Source organism: Muntiacus reevesi, chromosome 4 (assembly GCF_963930625.1).
Source record: "Muntiacus reevesi chromosome 4, mMunRee1.1, whole genome shotgun sequence".
Taxonomy (NCBI): domain Eukaryota; kingdom Metazoa; phylum Chordata; class Mammalia; order Artiodactyla; family Cervidae; genus Muntiacus; species Muntiacus reevesi.
This window is the reverse complement of record NC_089252.1, coordinates 67060266-67074809: the sequence shown is the minus strand read 5'-3', so window position 1 is coordinate 67074809 and position 14544 is coordinate 67060266. Positions and strand designations below refer to the sequence as shown.

Sequence of the window (14544 nt, the reverse complement as noted above, 5' to 3'; positions counted from 1 at the left end):
TTTGTTGTTTAGTTGCTAAGTCCTGTCCGACTCTTTGCAACCCCATGGACTGTAGCCTCCCAGGCTCCCCCATCCACGGGATTCTCCAGGCAAGAACAGTGGAGTGGGTTGCCATTTCCTTCTCCAGGGGATCTTCCTGACCCAGGGATCGAACCCTTGACTCCTGCGCTGCAGGCAGATTCTTTACTGCTCAGCCAATTTATCAGTGATAGTCAAAAAAATGTTTGACTTTAAAAAAGTCAACCTTTATAATATATTAGGTTGTATACTGTAAAAAGTCAACCCTTATAATATATCGGGTATACCGTACAGTGTGTAAGAAAATCATTATTTCCCAAATGCACGTGGTAACATTAGTATTTAAATCAAAGCATATGGCCAAAATATCAACCCTGTACATGTTTTTGCACTGTAAGAGTCATTTGGGAGTTAGGCCTTTTAAAGATAAATTTTTCTGATGAAGCACTCAGCTAAATTTTGTGGCATGTGTGAGAAAACTGGCATAGGAACAGTATCAACACTGGTAAAAACCAGGTATCAAAAAATACAAATACTTCAAGTGGCTCTAGAACCTTGGAGGCAGCACTGTCCAAGAGAAATGTAATCGGGGTCATGAGTGTTATTTTATATTTTCTATAGACACATTAAAAAAAAAAAAAAACAGGTGGAATTAATTTCATTATTTTAAAATTAACCCAATATATCTAAACTGTCATTTCAACATAATCAATACAAAACATTACTGACATATATTACAGTTTTAGAAGTTGTGAAATTGGTGTGTATCATACATCTGAACTGTATACCTTTCACGAGCCATGTCCCATGTGCTCAGGGCCCGGTGATGAGTGATTGTGATTTTAGATACTGAGGCTTTAGGGTCTAAGGAATACATGTAAAATACAAGGAGAGTTTTTTGTTGCTGTTAAAACGCCATTATCCACATGTCACCCCATGAGTGATATGTCAGAGAAACTGACCATTTATGAATCATTAATGGCTAATTGTATTCCCCCAAAGAATATATTTAGAGTTATATGAACTTTGAAAATTTTCAAAATTTCTTAAAACATTTTAAGTTAGGTATGATTTTTATATCATCTTAAAATATATAATCTTAAATGTACAGCTTGCTAAGTTTGAACATATACATGTAACCACCAGTCCAATTAAGATACAGAATATTTCTTTCACCCCAGAAAGATAGATTCCTTCCAGTCAATTCCCTAAACACTGTTCTGACTTCTATGAACGTAAATTAGTATAGCTTCTGCCTATTGTACAAATGGTATAAATAAAATCATACAGTACGTGTACCTTACACTGAGTAAAAGAAACAAAATGTTTTGAGATTTACATCATGTTGACTAGTATCAGTAGCTTGTTCCTTTTTACAGCTGAGTAGTATTCCAACATACAGAGTGGCCTGTAATCTATTTATTTCTTAAAAAAAAAAAAATTCAATTTGGCCTCACTCGATCTTACCTGGGGCATGTGGGACCTTTAGTTTTGGCATACAGGACCTAGTTCCCTGACCAGGGGATCAAACTTGGGCCCCTTGCGCTGGGAGCGTGGAGTCTCAGCCACTGCACCACCAGGGAAGTCTCTACTTCTGTTAAAAAAATTTTTGGTTGCACTGAGTGGCATGTGGGATCTTAGCTCCCCGAGCAGGGATCAAACACTTGCCCCTTGCAATGGAAGCTTGGAGTCCCAGCCACCGGACCACTAGGGAATTCCTAGCCAGCAATTTAGTTAAGCCAATCTCCCACTGATACATGCCGAGGCTATTTCTACTTTTTGTCTATCAAAAGTAAAGCTGCTTTAAAATTTTCACGTGGACAAATTTTCATTTCCCTCAGACAAAAACTGAGAAATGGAATCACCTTTCACTTAAATAATGTAAGTCAGAGCACTTCTTTAACAAGACTGCAGGGAGACTGAGTATGCGTGTCTGTGCATGTATCTTCTTACTTGTATGAAACCAATGGCTTTGCTTTGGGTGGTTCAGGAAATAAAGGAATATTCTTACAGTGTCATTATATATATGACTTCTTGACTCAATGTATCAATATCTCTAAATTCATTTGAGCCTCATGATCAAACTATTAATTTCTGAGACTTTTTCCTGCTTGGGGGATAAATTTCTGTTTTAATTTTGAGAATATTTTTTTCTGAAACTTACCTTGATTTTAATACAGAACCTCACAATTGTATCCTATGCCTTCTGAAAATAGATCTGTAACTTGGTTAGAATGATTTTTTGGGGGAACCAATTTTCATTCATGTACAAATGAAAAAAAAAAAAGGAAACTAATCAAGAAGCTCTGTCTGAATCCATACAGTAAGAAGTGGTCATTAGAACAGTCATGATAATTTACTGCATATTAGTTATGCTGGCAAAGAGGAAATGAAGTTTTGCATTGGTGTCTTGGGTATTAGAGAACAGAGGGGTCAAATATAATAGTCCATAAAAACTAAACTATGCACTCCTCATACACGTTTCCAATCACATAAACGAATTCAGGCCAGAAACAGATAAAATCTCTGACAATTCCAGGATCTCAACAGAGAACCAACGTGCTCAGGCTCCTCCTTTCTGCAGAAGACAGCTGGCTGCTGCCACAGAACTGCCCTCTAACCCACCCAACTACGCTGGGAGCTTTTATAGCTTTGAAAATTACAACACAAATCTTTTACGACTCCTTCCCCCACACCATTTGTCTCCACATTAGGGTTACTACTGTCCTTGTCTAGCAGTTCTTTTTATAAATCTACCCTAAGGCTCCTTCCATCTTGTTCCATTTCCCTTCTCCCATCTGCTCCATAAGAAAAAAAGGTTAGTATGTATCAGCAAACCCATCTTACCTCACTTTATGATGATGGAATTCCCTATGGAGACCCTCTGTCCCTGTCCACAAAAACAGGGAAGTAATTTATTTTTTTCTCTCTGAAAACCACCAACCCCCTGCTAGAATGTGTGGAAAGCAAATAGTTGTGAAAGGCACAACACTCTCTGAGGGGATGAATGCTACCCTGCACATACCTGTCTCTCTTTTAGTGCCACTTACAGAAAGTAAATTTAAATTACACAACTCTGTAGCTGTTCAACCAGTGTGGGATCAGAAACATCTTAAATTACATGCACACATAAAGCAATCCCAAGATTAGCACTCATTCAAATAAACTTGTAAAAATGAAATCCAACTTAAACATTGCTGCAAATACCTTCATCATTAAGGATTCCCCTTAACTGTATACAACAATAGTCACTGCAACATTATTTATAACAGCAAAGACTGACAACATTATAACTAAACATAAATCACTGTTAAATAGTCATATCCATATAATGCAATTGTATGCATCCATATAATGCAATTGTATGCACCCATGAGAAAGAATGAAACCAAACTCTGTACTGATACAAACAATCTCTACAGATGCATTGTCAAATGCGAAAAGCAAGGTTCAGAGCAGTGTGGAACGCTATGGCTGTAGTGTAAAAATCCATATATACACGCTGGGATGGTAATAAGAAATCTCACTGGAAGGATACAGAGGAAGCTGGTCAACTGCCGACCAATGGAGAGGACTGGCCAAGATTTACTTTACATTGCGGAGCCTTTACCTTACCTGGATTCTTTACCCTACAAAGTAACCTATTAAAGACAGAGGAACCCTGAGGTAAATATGAAATGTGGGTGGCTCCATAAACACAGACATCTGTAGAAAACAGTAGGCATATTGGGGGAAAAAACTGTACATTTTGGGGGGCAAATTTAAAGCATTTTCCCAAATACAGCCTTGGCTGAAATTTATAATCCACCCCTTTACATCAGCTCACTTTATAGCAAACCTAGATTATCTTTACTTAATTTGCTTTGTTTTTTTCACATTTCCACTCAGGACAAAAATCCAGTATAGTGAGTTTATTTTAGCTATATGGTTGGAATTTGATTCTTTTTAAAATTTCATTTTATTTCACTCCATAGCTATATTCTTTTGTATATTTTGTTTGTCATTGTTTCACCAGTAATTTGTTATAGTATTTTTTATTTTTTTGCTATCTTCTGATGTATAAGAAATAAGAATTCAAGAAAATTTAAATAAAACTTTGGAAAAAAACATTTAATTACCTTTAAGTTAAAAAAAACCAAACAACAAGCTGCTTCTAAAACCTTAAATGATCAACTCATTTCTAACTAAATTTGAGAGTTCAGATTTTCTTCATATTATCAGATTAACACTTTCTTCCTGAAAATAAGATACAGTGGGAATTTACATATATACATAACCCAGGAAAGAGAGGTTATATTACTGCGAAGTGGGAATTTGACAGAATAAAGAGATAGAAAGCTGCTGTCTGGACTTCCTTGGTGGTTCAGTGATTAAGAATCTGCCTGTAGGGAAGGGAACAGGGTTCGATCCCTGGTCTGGGTGAATAAGCCTGTCCGCCACAACTACTGAGCCCGTGCCCCACAAGAGAAGCCCAGACACCACAACTAGTGTGGAGTCTCTGCTCGCTGCAACCAGGGAAGGCCCACGGGCAGCACCAAAGACCCAGTGCAGCCAAAACAAGAAGGCTGTTGCTTTGTTGAACAGGGTGCCTGGAGCCCTAGGCTCGCTGACAGCAATGCCATGCCATCAACACGCTGATCTGACGATACATGGCCAGTCTTTCCTCCAAAGAGACTCAGTAAGATTAATGGAGTAACTTCACGTTTTAAAAGCTGGAAGAAACAGATATTCCAGTAACAAAATAAAAATCGTCAGTTATCCCACTACTATAAGGTTCTGACACAGCTCCCCTCCAGACTTTTTTCATGCAGACACACATATATATTATTTTACAAAAATGTAACTGTAAACTATTTAGAGACAAATCTTAGCATTTTATAGCCCTGTCCAAAGCTTTATTTGGAAAGGTAAATGAAATGAGTCAAATGTACTATGAAAAATTACATGAAACATGGAGAGAGCCTTACATTATTAAGCTTATATAAAATAAATTCTAGATGAAACAAAAATTTAGATTGGTGGTTGTGACAGTGTAACAAAAAGTGCTAGAAAAATGTAGCTAAATTATTCTTAAATCTTGGAGGCAAGAAGGCCTTTCTGACCATCGCACAAAATGGAAAAAAAAAGTAAAGAAGATTGATAAATACAACACTTAATAAATGAAACTCTGTTTTATAACTAAATACCAGAAACAGTGTTATATGACAAACGATAAAGGTCAATTTCCTTAACAAAACAGTAAATACTACCAACAGGAGGTTCACAGTAAAAGTAACATAGGTGATCAATAAACTTTGGCATCAGATTGAACACCTTGGATTGAAAGAAATGTAAAATTTTCAAGTGAAGTCATTCCCCACTTATTAGGGTAATCAAATTATCACAAGAAGAAAGGACACGCCGGAAATCCCACCACCTGGTAACCGGCCTACAAAGTAATGCCGTTTTCTCCTAAGTGTTTGCCATCTGCTTCTAAGAGCAGTGCCTCTTCTTTTACCTGATTCCTCTGCAGCAAGCACCAGATTAGCACTAAGGTTTGTTGGAAAGAATGTGATGAAATGAAATGCTTTCCAAAAATTTACAGTGCTACCCGCAATATATAAATGTCTCAACTGTACTCTTGACACTTTTTGCAACGTAGTAGGTGAAAACATAAGCAATGATGGCTCTTCCATTCCATTTTAATTTGCAGTCCTATTATTGAAATCATTCTTAAAGAGACGCTGAACCATTAATCCTATATCCAAAACAAAAAAAGATGATGATCAAGAATATCCCAAATTTGTTGAAAGATAAATTTATAGATTTAAGAAAATCAGCTAACACCAAGGGAGGTTAAAAACAAAGAAAACTCCACTTGGATTCATCATAGTCTAACTGATGAATGAAATACAGACAATCCACGTTGACAGAAAAATGGCACCTCTAACACAATGGCTGAGATCAGACACTGGAGGCCAGAAGATAATGCAGTGACGTCTTGAAAAAGCTGACTGAAAACAAGAACAAGACCTAAAATACTTCTATCCAAAGAAAAGATCCTCCAAGAATGAAGATGAAATGAAGACAATTTTAGATTTAAAAAGGAAAACAAACAAACAACATGAAACCTTAGGAAAAACTATGATGGGCGATCTTCAGATTGAAGGGAAATGATTTTATACAAAAATTAGAATCATCGGGAAATGGTACTCACGTAGTTAGACATAAAAGACTGCTCTGTTTTTTTCAACATAAACATGACTGTTCAAAGCAAATACAATGGGGTTTATAAATCTACACAGGCAATAATATAACTTACCCAAACTAACAGAGATGAAATAGAAAATCTGAATAGCATTTAACTACTGAAGAACTTAAATTCACTATTGAAACTTTCCCACAAAGAAGACCCTAGCTCAGATGGTTTTACTGGTGAATTCTATCAATCATCTGAGGAAGGAGCAGCACCTACATCAGATAAACTCTTTCAGAAAACAGAGGAAGTTACTTCCCAACTCATTCATATGTTCAGCATAACCCTGAAACTAAAACTTAAACAAGACATCTATAGGAATGAAGAACATGGACCACCTTTCCTTGTGAGCATGGGAGCAAACACTCCTCACAAGAAGATTCAATCCAACAGTTTATTAAAAAGGTAATACATCCTGCCTCGTAGGGTTAAATTACAAGATTGAAAGGCTGGTTTAATATCTGACACTTAATCAATGCAATTCATAATATTAACAAAATAAAGGACCAATGCAATGCTAATTTTGTTTAGATACTCACTTTAAGTTTTCTAACTCCTGTTTTCTTAATGGGGAAGAAGGTGGAGCTGGAATGCATTTGTCTCCATCATGGCTTTTACTGCTAAAATAAAGATAGAGTCCTAATTATGAAGAGCACAAATAATCAAATATAAAGTTTCATCTCCCTATCCCTACTCTCATGCAATTTTTTATGAAAAAAGTGTAAAAGAATCAAACTGAAAAATACTTAGTAATGCAGTATCACTAACATGTTAAAGCTGTAACATAGGGACTTTTCTGGTGGTCCAGAGGTTAAGACTCCGTGTTTCCAATGCAGGGGACACAGGTTCAATCCCTGGCTGGGGAACTGGGATCCCACATGCTCCACAGTGCAGCCAAGAAATTAAAAAAAAAAAAAAAAAAAAAAAAAGCTATACCATGTATTAGCTTCTTTCCCCTACCGCTTTAAAAAAAATCTGTAACAGAAAACAACATCTCTACTATACAAAGGAAACCATTCCAGTATTTTTACAAATTTCTCATTCTTCTAGCTGTCTTTTACCAACTATACTAAAGCATAACACCTTGATGAAGGGAAAAAAAAGCCACAATTTTTGTTCCAAATTTTCTATAATAAACGTTGCATTTTTAGCATCTTAGAAAAGATGCTGAGATGGAAGACTTGAGTTTAAAGGTGCCATATGTAAAAAAGAGCTCTTTACATATAACAGTGTTTGTTTTATTACGAGATAAAATTCTCCCAATCTCTGTGGGCTCAGGGCTTAGTCACCCACTCGTGTCTGACTCTTTGCAACCCCATGGAATGTAGCCCGCCATGCTTCTGTGGCCATGGAATTTCCCAGGCAAGAATACTGGAGTGGGTGGCCATTCCCTACTCCAGGGGATCTTCTCAATTCAGGGATTAAACCTGTGTTTTGATTCTTTACCACTGAGTCACCTGGGAAGCCCCCCAATTTCTAGAGATTGCCATAATATTTCACTTAATGTAGAAAATCAGAAATATCCAGAAATATCCTGAAGGTCAGTGGTTTACAGTATGTTAAGAGAAAAGGCACAGAATAATAAGAAAAGAGAAGTTTTAGGGATTTAAGTACTGATTTTAATAAAGATTTTTTTTTTTTTTAAAGTCATCTCTGACAGCAACAGGATTTCTTGCAATGATTCTTCATAGCAGCGAAAAGCTGCTATTTTCTACTTTTCTCTTTCAAGATTCCCTCCTCACTTAACCTTCACCTTATTTTTCTCTTGTAGAAAAAGAAAACAAACACACACACACACACACACACACACACACACACACACACATTTGGCCAAGCTGCGTGGCTTGTGGGAGTTTAGTTCCCCAACCATGGACTGAACCCAGGCCTCGGCAGTGAAAGCCTGGAATCCACTAGACCGCCAGGGAATTTCCCAGAAATACTTAAACATTCATACTTCCTATTACTCAAAACAGAAAACTTTGGAGATTCTGGCTGCAGATTTTAGGAACTTATCTACTGGATAGAAGCTGACTAATGAAGACCCACAGACTTGAGCGAGGGAGGTCAAAGTGGTCGGAATACCTGCAAGCGTCGCTGCTTTCACTGCTCTCCGTGTTGCCCCCTAACTGATTACTGTTTTTAGATCCATTTTCCTGCTTCGGATCTTGCTGGTCTTCAGGTAACAGTAGCAAGGCATTTCGGAGACAAATGGCTGCAAACTCCATACTGGCTACAGGAATGGCTGAAGACTGTCCATCACTGAAAAGAAGAAAACCAAGTCAGCTAACAAAACGACAACAATAAATAAGACTTCCCCATTATCAGCAATAAAACCAACGTAACTAAATAATAAAGGCTTTGCCCTTGGACAGGTAGAAATGGTAATACAAGCAGTTAGAATGCTAAAGAATCCAAAGCCTAAATATCACACAGGGATACCTTGGGGACATCATGGGTTCGGTTTCAGACCACCACAATAAAGACAGCATCACAATAAAATAAGTTACACAAATTTTTTGGTTTCCCACTGGATATATAAGGAATACCTACACTATGCTGTGGTCTATTAAGTTTGCAACAGCATCATCTCTTAAAAAAAAAGCCAATGTGCCTGTCTTAATATTAACTGTTAAGTGCTATCACTACCCTTTAGGAAGTCAAAATCTTCTTGCAACAGTACCATCGATGATCACTGATCACCATAACAAATAATGACAAAAAAGTCTGAGAAAGTGCCAAGAATTACCAAAATGTGACACACAGATTATAAAGTGAATAACTATTATTGGAAAAATGGCACCAACAGACTTGCTCCTCTCAGGACTGTCACAAACCTTCAATTTGTGGGGGGAAAAAAAAAAAGCAACATCTGAAAAGTGCAACTCAGCAATAGCAAAGTGCAGTAAAGGGAGGTATGTCTGTATATAAGATGTAAAAAGTATAAGCAATAGATTGCAAGTATATGCATTATACACCATGTTGTTTCTACTGGAATGGAACTTCAGGGACAACTTGATGGATACCTGCAATGTCAGTGTTAATCTGACAAGGAAGTTACAGACAATAAAAACCGTAGTGAAGGCCAGGACAGGTACAATCAGAACTGGAAAGAAGGGAAAAAGTAGATTTTCACATCTGAGCTTTGTTTTGGTTGATGTTTACTTTTGAAAATATCTTATTTACAGTTACCTTTTGAGAAAGTAATGTTATCGGTCTTATAACTTTGTTGAGATTTTATATAATTTTGTTGGTTTTATATATCAAGCTGAATCAGCTTTATTAGGGAGAAAAAAGTGAAAAGGTGTAACAATTTTAAAATGGTAGGGAAGTGATGTTTTAACTTGTCTTTGAAAGAAATCTGTATTACTGTTGAAATAAAGAGCAAAATGTTGTGTGCCAGATATGTTTTTGAAACTTTGACGAAACTTTTAAATGGCAGTGAACAATTTTACTTTGGACAAAGCAGAAATTTTTTTACAAAGCCTACTACTTTAGAAATAGTAGCAACTCCAAATTGGAATCTTTGTAAGAGATAAAAACGTCCATATTTAAAAGTTCTTCAACTGAAAAGCTCTTCTACATGAGACAGCTTTATATTACCTTTGTTGATATATAATAGTACTTTTTTCTCCTAGTACTAAGGAATTAGCTTTTGGGACTGTGAGAAAATAATAACTAAGTGAAAAGCATCAGTGATCAACTATATAAAAAGGAAAACAACAAGATGCCCTCTTCTGGACATTCTGGATAATGGCACTGAATAGACCAGGGTTTCGTAGGACAACTTCAACACTCATGGATATAACAAACCAAAATCATGTATGAAAGAACATTCGCCGCAGACCTATGCATAGCAGTCTATTTGTTGAAGGAGCAATAAAATCTAGTTACAAAGTGGCTCCTCCTATGATGTAATTTTCAATCATATTTTTTAATAAATAACACTATTATGAAATGGTATTAAACACATACACTTTTTCTTTGCAAAATACTTACTTATAAACAGTATTCTGGATCGACTGTGATGCCAGAACTATTTTACGATGATAGCCTTGACCAACAATAGACTGTACAATTCCTTTTTTACTTGGAAGACCTTTTGTTTCTTGTTCAGAACTCTACAAAACACAAATCATTTCTAATTAATTTAATGCAAGTGTAAGATGAGGTATGAAAAATAACCCAGGACCTTTCACAATTACTCTAAGAACCTTCTTAAGATCCATCAATGTGGTGTTTTGGGTGATAAATGTTTGGTAATGAAGAGGAGAGGACACGAGGCTAAAAGTCAGTGACATACACTACACTTTATTAGTATAAGCTCTGAGATAAATCTGAGGCAAAAGAGCAATTCAAGAGTGACTCAAGTAACAATAAGGTGCTACTGTACAGGAGAGAGAACGATATTCAATATGCCAAGAAAAATGATAATGGAAAAGAATATAAAAAAAGAATGTATTACAAAAAAATGACTCAAGTGTTTATTCAGAATGATTTATTTGGACCAGTCTGTGCCCTAGGCACCATGCTGGATATGACGGGCACTTTGGGCATTTTCTTTCTTTCTTTTTTTTTTATTAGTTGGAGGCTAATTACTTTACAATACTGTAGTGGTTTTTGTCATACATTGACTTGAATTAGCCATGGATTTAGGCATTTTCTTTCTTAAAGAAAGTAAGAGCCACAGAAACACAGTGAATGAGAGAAGGGAAGTAGTTCCACTTCCTAAAACACAGATCTCTCCGTTCTTAACTGAAAGTATTAATTACAGTGTCAAAAACACATACACAAACAAGCTACATATGTCAAAATTTATCGTAGGCACGATCCTCACCTCCCAGGAAATTAAAATCCTACAACCCTGTAAACATTAAACTGAAAATAGTAAAAGCTACTGGCACATATACAAATATTTTAGGACATTTCACTACAGTACACAATCTCACTATAGGAGCTTGGCGGTGCCAACTTCCTTTATCGTCCCCTCCTCAATGCTAAGTCTCTGATTCACCTGCATTTCATAAAGTCCTGCAGATTCTCACACACAGGGGCAAACTGGAGACAACTCATATGGACTTGCAGAGATAACTCTGCCCTGCAAAAAGTCCACCTCGCAACGCGTTTTCTGCGCTGTGACTTCTTGCTCCCTAATACAACTTTCTCATGGTTCTACCTCCATATACGTGTGACTTTTAACAAAGCAAGGATTTACATGTATCTTCATTTTAGAAAGAATTACATGACGTATAAAAAAATACAATAAAAGTGACTGGAACTAATTTTTTTTATTGAGGAGTCAGCTAAGGAATACTAGTGGAAAATAAAGAAAGGGTAGATGTTCTGAACCACGATCAGAACGAGGTCAGAAGAGAAGGCCTTTCAACAGTTTGTCCATACTCTCTTTGCTGATCTTTAAGGCTGTAGAAGCTGATCAGATGGCTAGATCTGGATGGGACTAAAAATCCACAAAACAGACCACAGATTCAATAGGACACCAACAGCCAGAGAGCGTGCCAGAACAGTCTTAATGTAAAATATTATGTGATTAAAATATTCATAATTTTATAGTGGCTTGGCAGTAACCACATTCAAGAAGTAATTTTCAGAACTCAGAAAAATAAGCGGCACATATCCAGAAAAGTAAATGGTATGTGGTGATTTTTTTTAAGTAGTCTCCTCTTAAATACTCTAATTGAGTCTATATTTTTTATTTAGTAAATATTTTCTTATATATAGTATACATTGCTAAGGTAAACAAAAACCCTGCATCTGCCAAAAGAGGTCTGAAACAACATGCATTATGTAATGAGGACAAAATTACCTCCTTGGTATCACCAAGTTACTGCTTATTGATAAATGAGTTTATTTTCGGAAAGTAAAACTTTGTCCAGCATCCCTTCTGTCCTGAGTAAATTAAAAGAAATGTTACAAAATTTTACTTGGAGTTTATAATTTCTCCTGTTGGGATTTTCCTCTCTCATGTCACTCAAGAGTATTTTGGGGCTGATTTTACCTCAGGTTCTAGGAGGAGGAGAAGTGCAAAGATATATAATTATTTATGGCAAATTTCCTGTTAGTAGCACAGGATTGTGAGTGTTCTGGTATCTACCAGGTTTTCACAACCAAATCAAATCATTTTTGCCATTTTAAAAAAATTTACAAATTTACAGTTTTCTAGAAGAAAACAGGACAGAAAAAAAAAAAACCTCATGAAATCCACAGAAGACAGACAATCCTAAACGCACCATTTCTAAAAATAAGTCATTTTAAAAGAAAATAATTAAACCTCACTAGAGCCTCCAACACTAATTTAAATTCATCTCATTAAAGAGAATAAGCAATTTCGAGAGATCCCTTTTGTTTAAAAAAATTATAAATTATACCTAGAATTATTTATCAGTTAATTTAAGAATTACCCATTAAGAAAGCTATCTCTTGATAGGAAGGAAAAGTACAACGAAATAACCCACTAAAGTCTTTCAAAGACAACATTCACCTCTTCCCCAGCGGCGGCAAACTCAAATCAAACTGCTTGTATCAAGTGTGACAACCGCCAGGCAGACACACCTCTTTAATCCCTTTAGCGTCTATAGTTGCTTTTCAGGAAGTGCTGTTCCCCATGGCAGACATGCCAGGCAAAACCTCTGGATGCCATACCCCCTAGAGCCTAGCAAGGGCGGGGGGTGGCTAGGAGACGGGGTGGTACAGACAGCTGGTGAATCTGATACGACCTGTCTTTCCCCCACCGCCCACTGACCCCTCCCCAACCTGAGATTCAAAAGGCTTTCGTCACCCACTGTTTGGCGATAATCTAGGCATGGACGCTAGTGTAAACTGGTCTATTTCTCATAACCACTGTGGATGGACACGTGTCAGAGAGAAAAAGCATGGTAATCCACTAACTCCACATCATCTACCGAATCAGAAGTAAACCTGCGGGCACTGGAGGAAACACAGCCTAACACAGTTCTTTCCACACTTGCTGTGTTATCAGCAGTCCTCGTTCAATCACCGGGTACACACAGCACTTTCACGCCAGCTGATGGCGTGGCCCCTGCCCCGGCAGCTAGCAGACCACTGCTGCAACAGATACGACCTTCTGAATGGCTTCAACTTTTCAACGTTGACTGCTGACACATGTGGTCATTCTTACCAAGAGCCAGAAAGTGAAAACATGACTTCACGAAACTAAATTTTGTCCAACTGATAAGGAACAGAAGACTATCTTTACAAATTCCCTGAGAGTCAGCAAGGGGAGGGGGCAGCAAGTGGGGGTGGGGGTTCAAAAAAGATAGAGACTCACTCCCTTATTGGCAGCAATGCAGCATTCAGCCAGCCGCAGCCAGAGGCGGGGGTTTGCGTGATAAACCTGAACCGCTTCAATCAGACACTCAAACGCAGCGAGCGGCCTTCCAATGTGAAGCAGTTGAATCCCACAGTTATAGAGCAACTCATACCTCTTGTTGGTTAGTAATGTACACATAGGTCTTCCTGAAAATTTTTTGCCTGATGATAAAAAGCAGATGGGAACAAATCATTAGATTTACAATAGCAGCTCCGCTGAAAACCTTTCTTCACTAAGTACTCAACCACTACCTTGTCTGACACCGAGGACCCCAATCCTCAATCTGAAGGTGTAAACACCTCCCACCACAATGATGATCTCCACCCCCGACCCGACTCATATCCTCCAGAGGCATCTCAGTTGTCTGTGCTCAAGGAGCCAGAGATGTGTCTTCTCGTGTGCCAGCTTCCCAGGCAACGATGTTCCAGGAAGGCAAGGACAGAGGTAGGACCCTCTCTCACTCCAATGAACCTTACACTACCTCTCTGCACTCTTAGCGCCTGTAAGAAGATGCCCCTCCTCTTCACTTTCAGTTCAGCGAGGCTTCCCTGGTAGCTCAGGTGCTAAAGACTCCCCTTACGGCGCGGGAGACCTGGGTTTGATCCCTGGCTTGGGATCCAGATCCTCTGGAGTGTGTGGCAAGCTACGCCGGTATTCTTGCCTGGAAATCCCATGGACAGAGGAGCCTGGTGGGCTACAGTCCACGGGGTTGTAAAGAGTCGGACAAGACTGAGTGACTAAGCACATCACAGCCATTTGATCATCATGTATTTTCTTAACCAGAAGTATTCAGCTAATGTTAGGGTTTTAGGGAACTTTACTACGGAAACAAAAATTTACTACACCTACAATGACTAGTGTTCATTCACTTATTCTAATTTTCATTGTTGTTGCTGTTCAGTCACTAAGTTGTGTCTGATTCTTTGTGACCCCAAGGACTGCAGCA

General features: G+C 37.7%; 1 protein-coding gene across 2 annotated transcripts in view; it reads right to left on the bottom strand.

Moving 5' to 3' along the window:
- The window catches only part of CNOT10 (CCR4-NOT transcription complex subunit 10), a 57660-nt gene that overhangs the window by 15247 nt on the left and 27869 nt on the right, over positions 1–14544 (bottom strand). Inside the window, exons 10-13 of one of the 2 annotated variants that reach the window (XM_065935232.1) lie at positions 13557–13759; positions 10250–10371; positions 8336–8512; positions 6793–6870 (exon numbers count right to left, since the gene is read on the bottom strand). In XM_065935232.1, coding sequence (XP_065791304.1) covers positions 6793–6870; positions 8336–8512; positions 10250–10371; positions 13557–13759 — 580 coding nt within the window. Of the gene's footprint in view, positions 1–6792; positions 6874–8335; positions 8513–10249; positions 10372–13556; positions 13760–14544 lie in introns of both variants that reach the window. The other variant, XM_065935231.1, reaches the window with a different exon arrangement.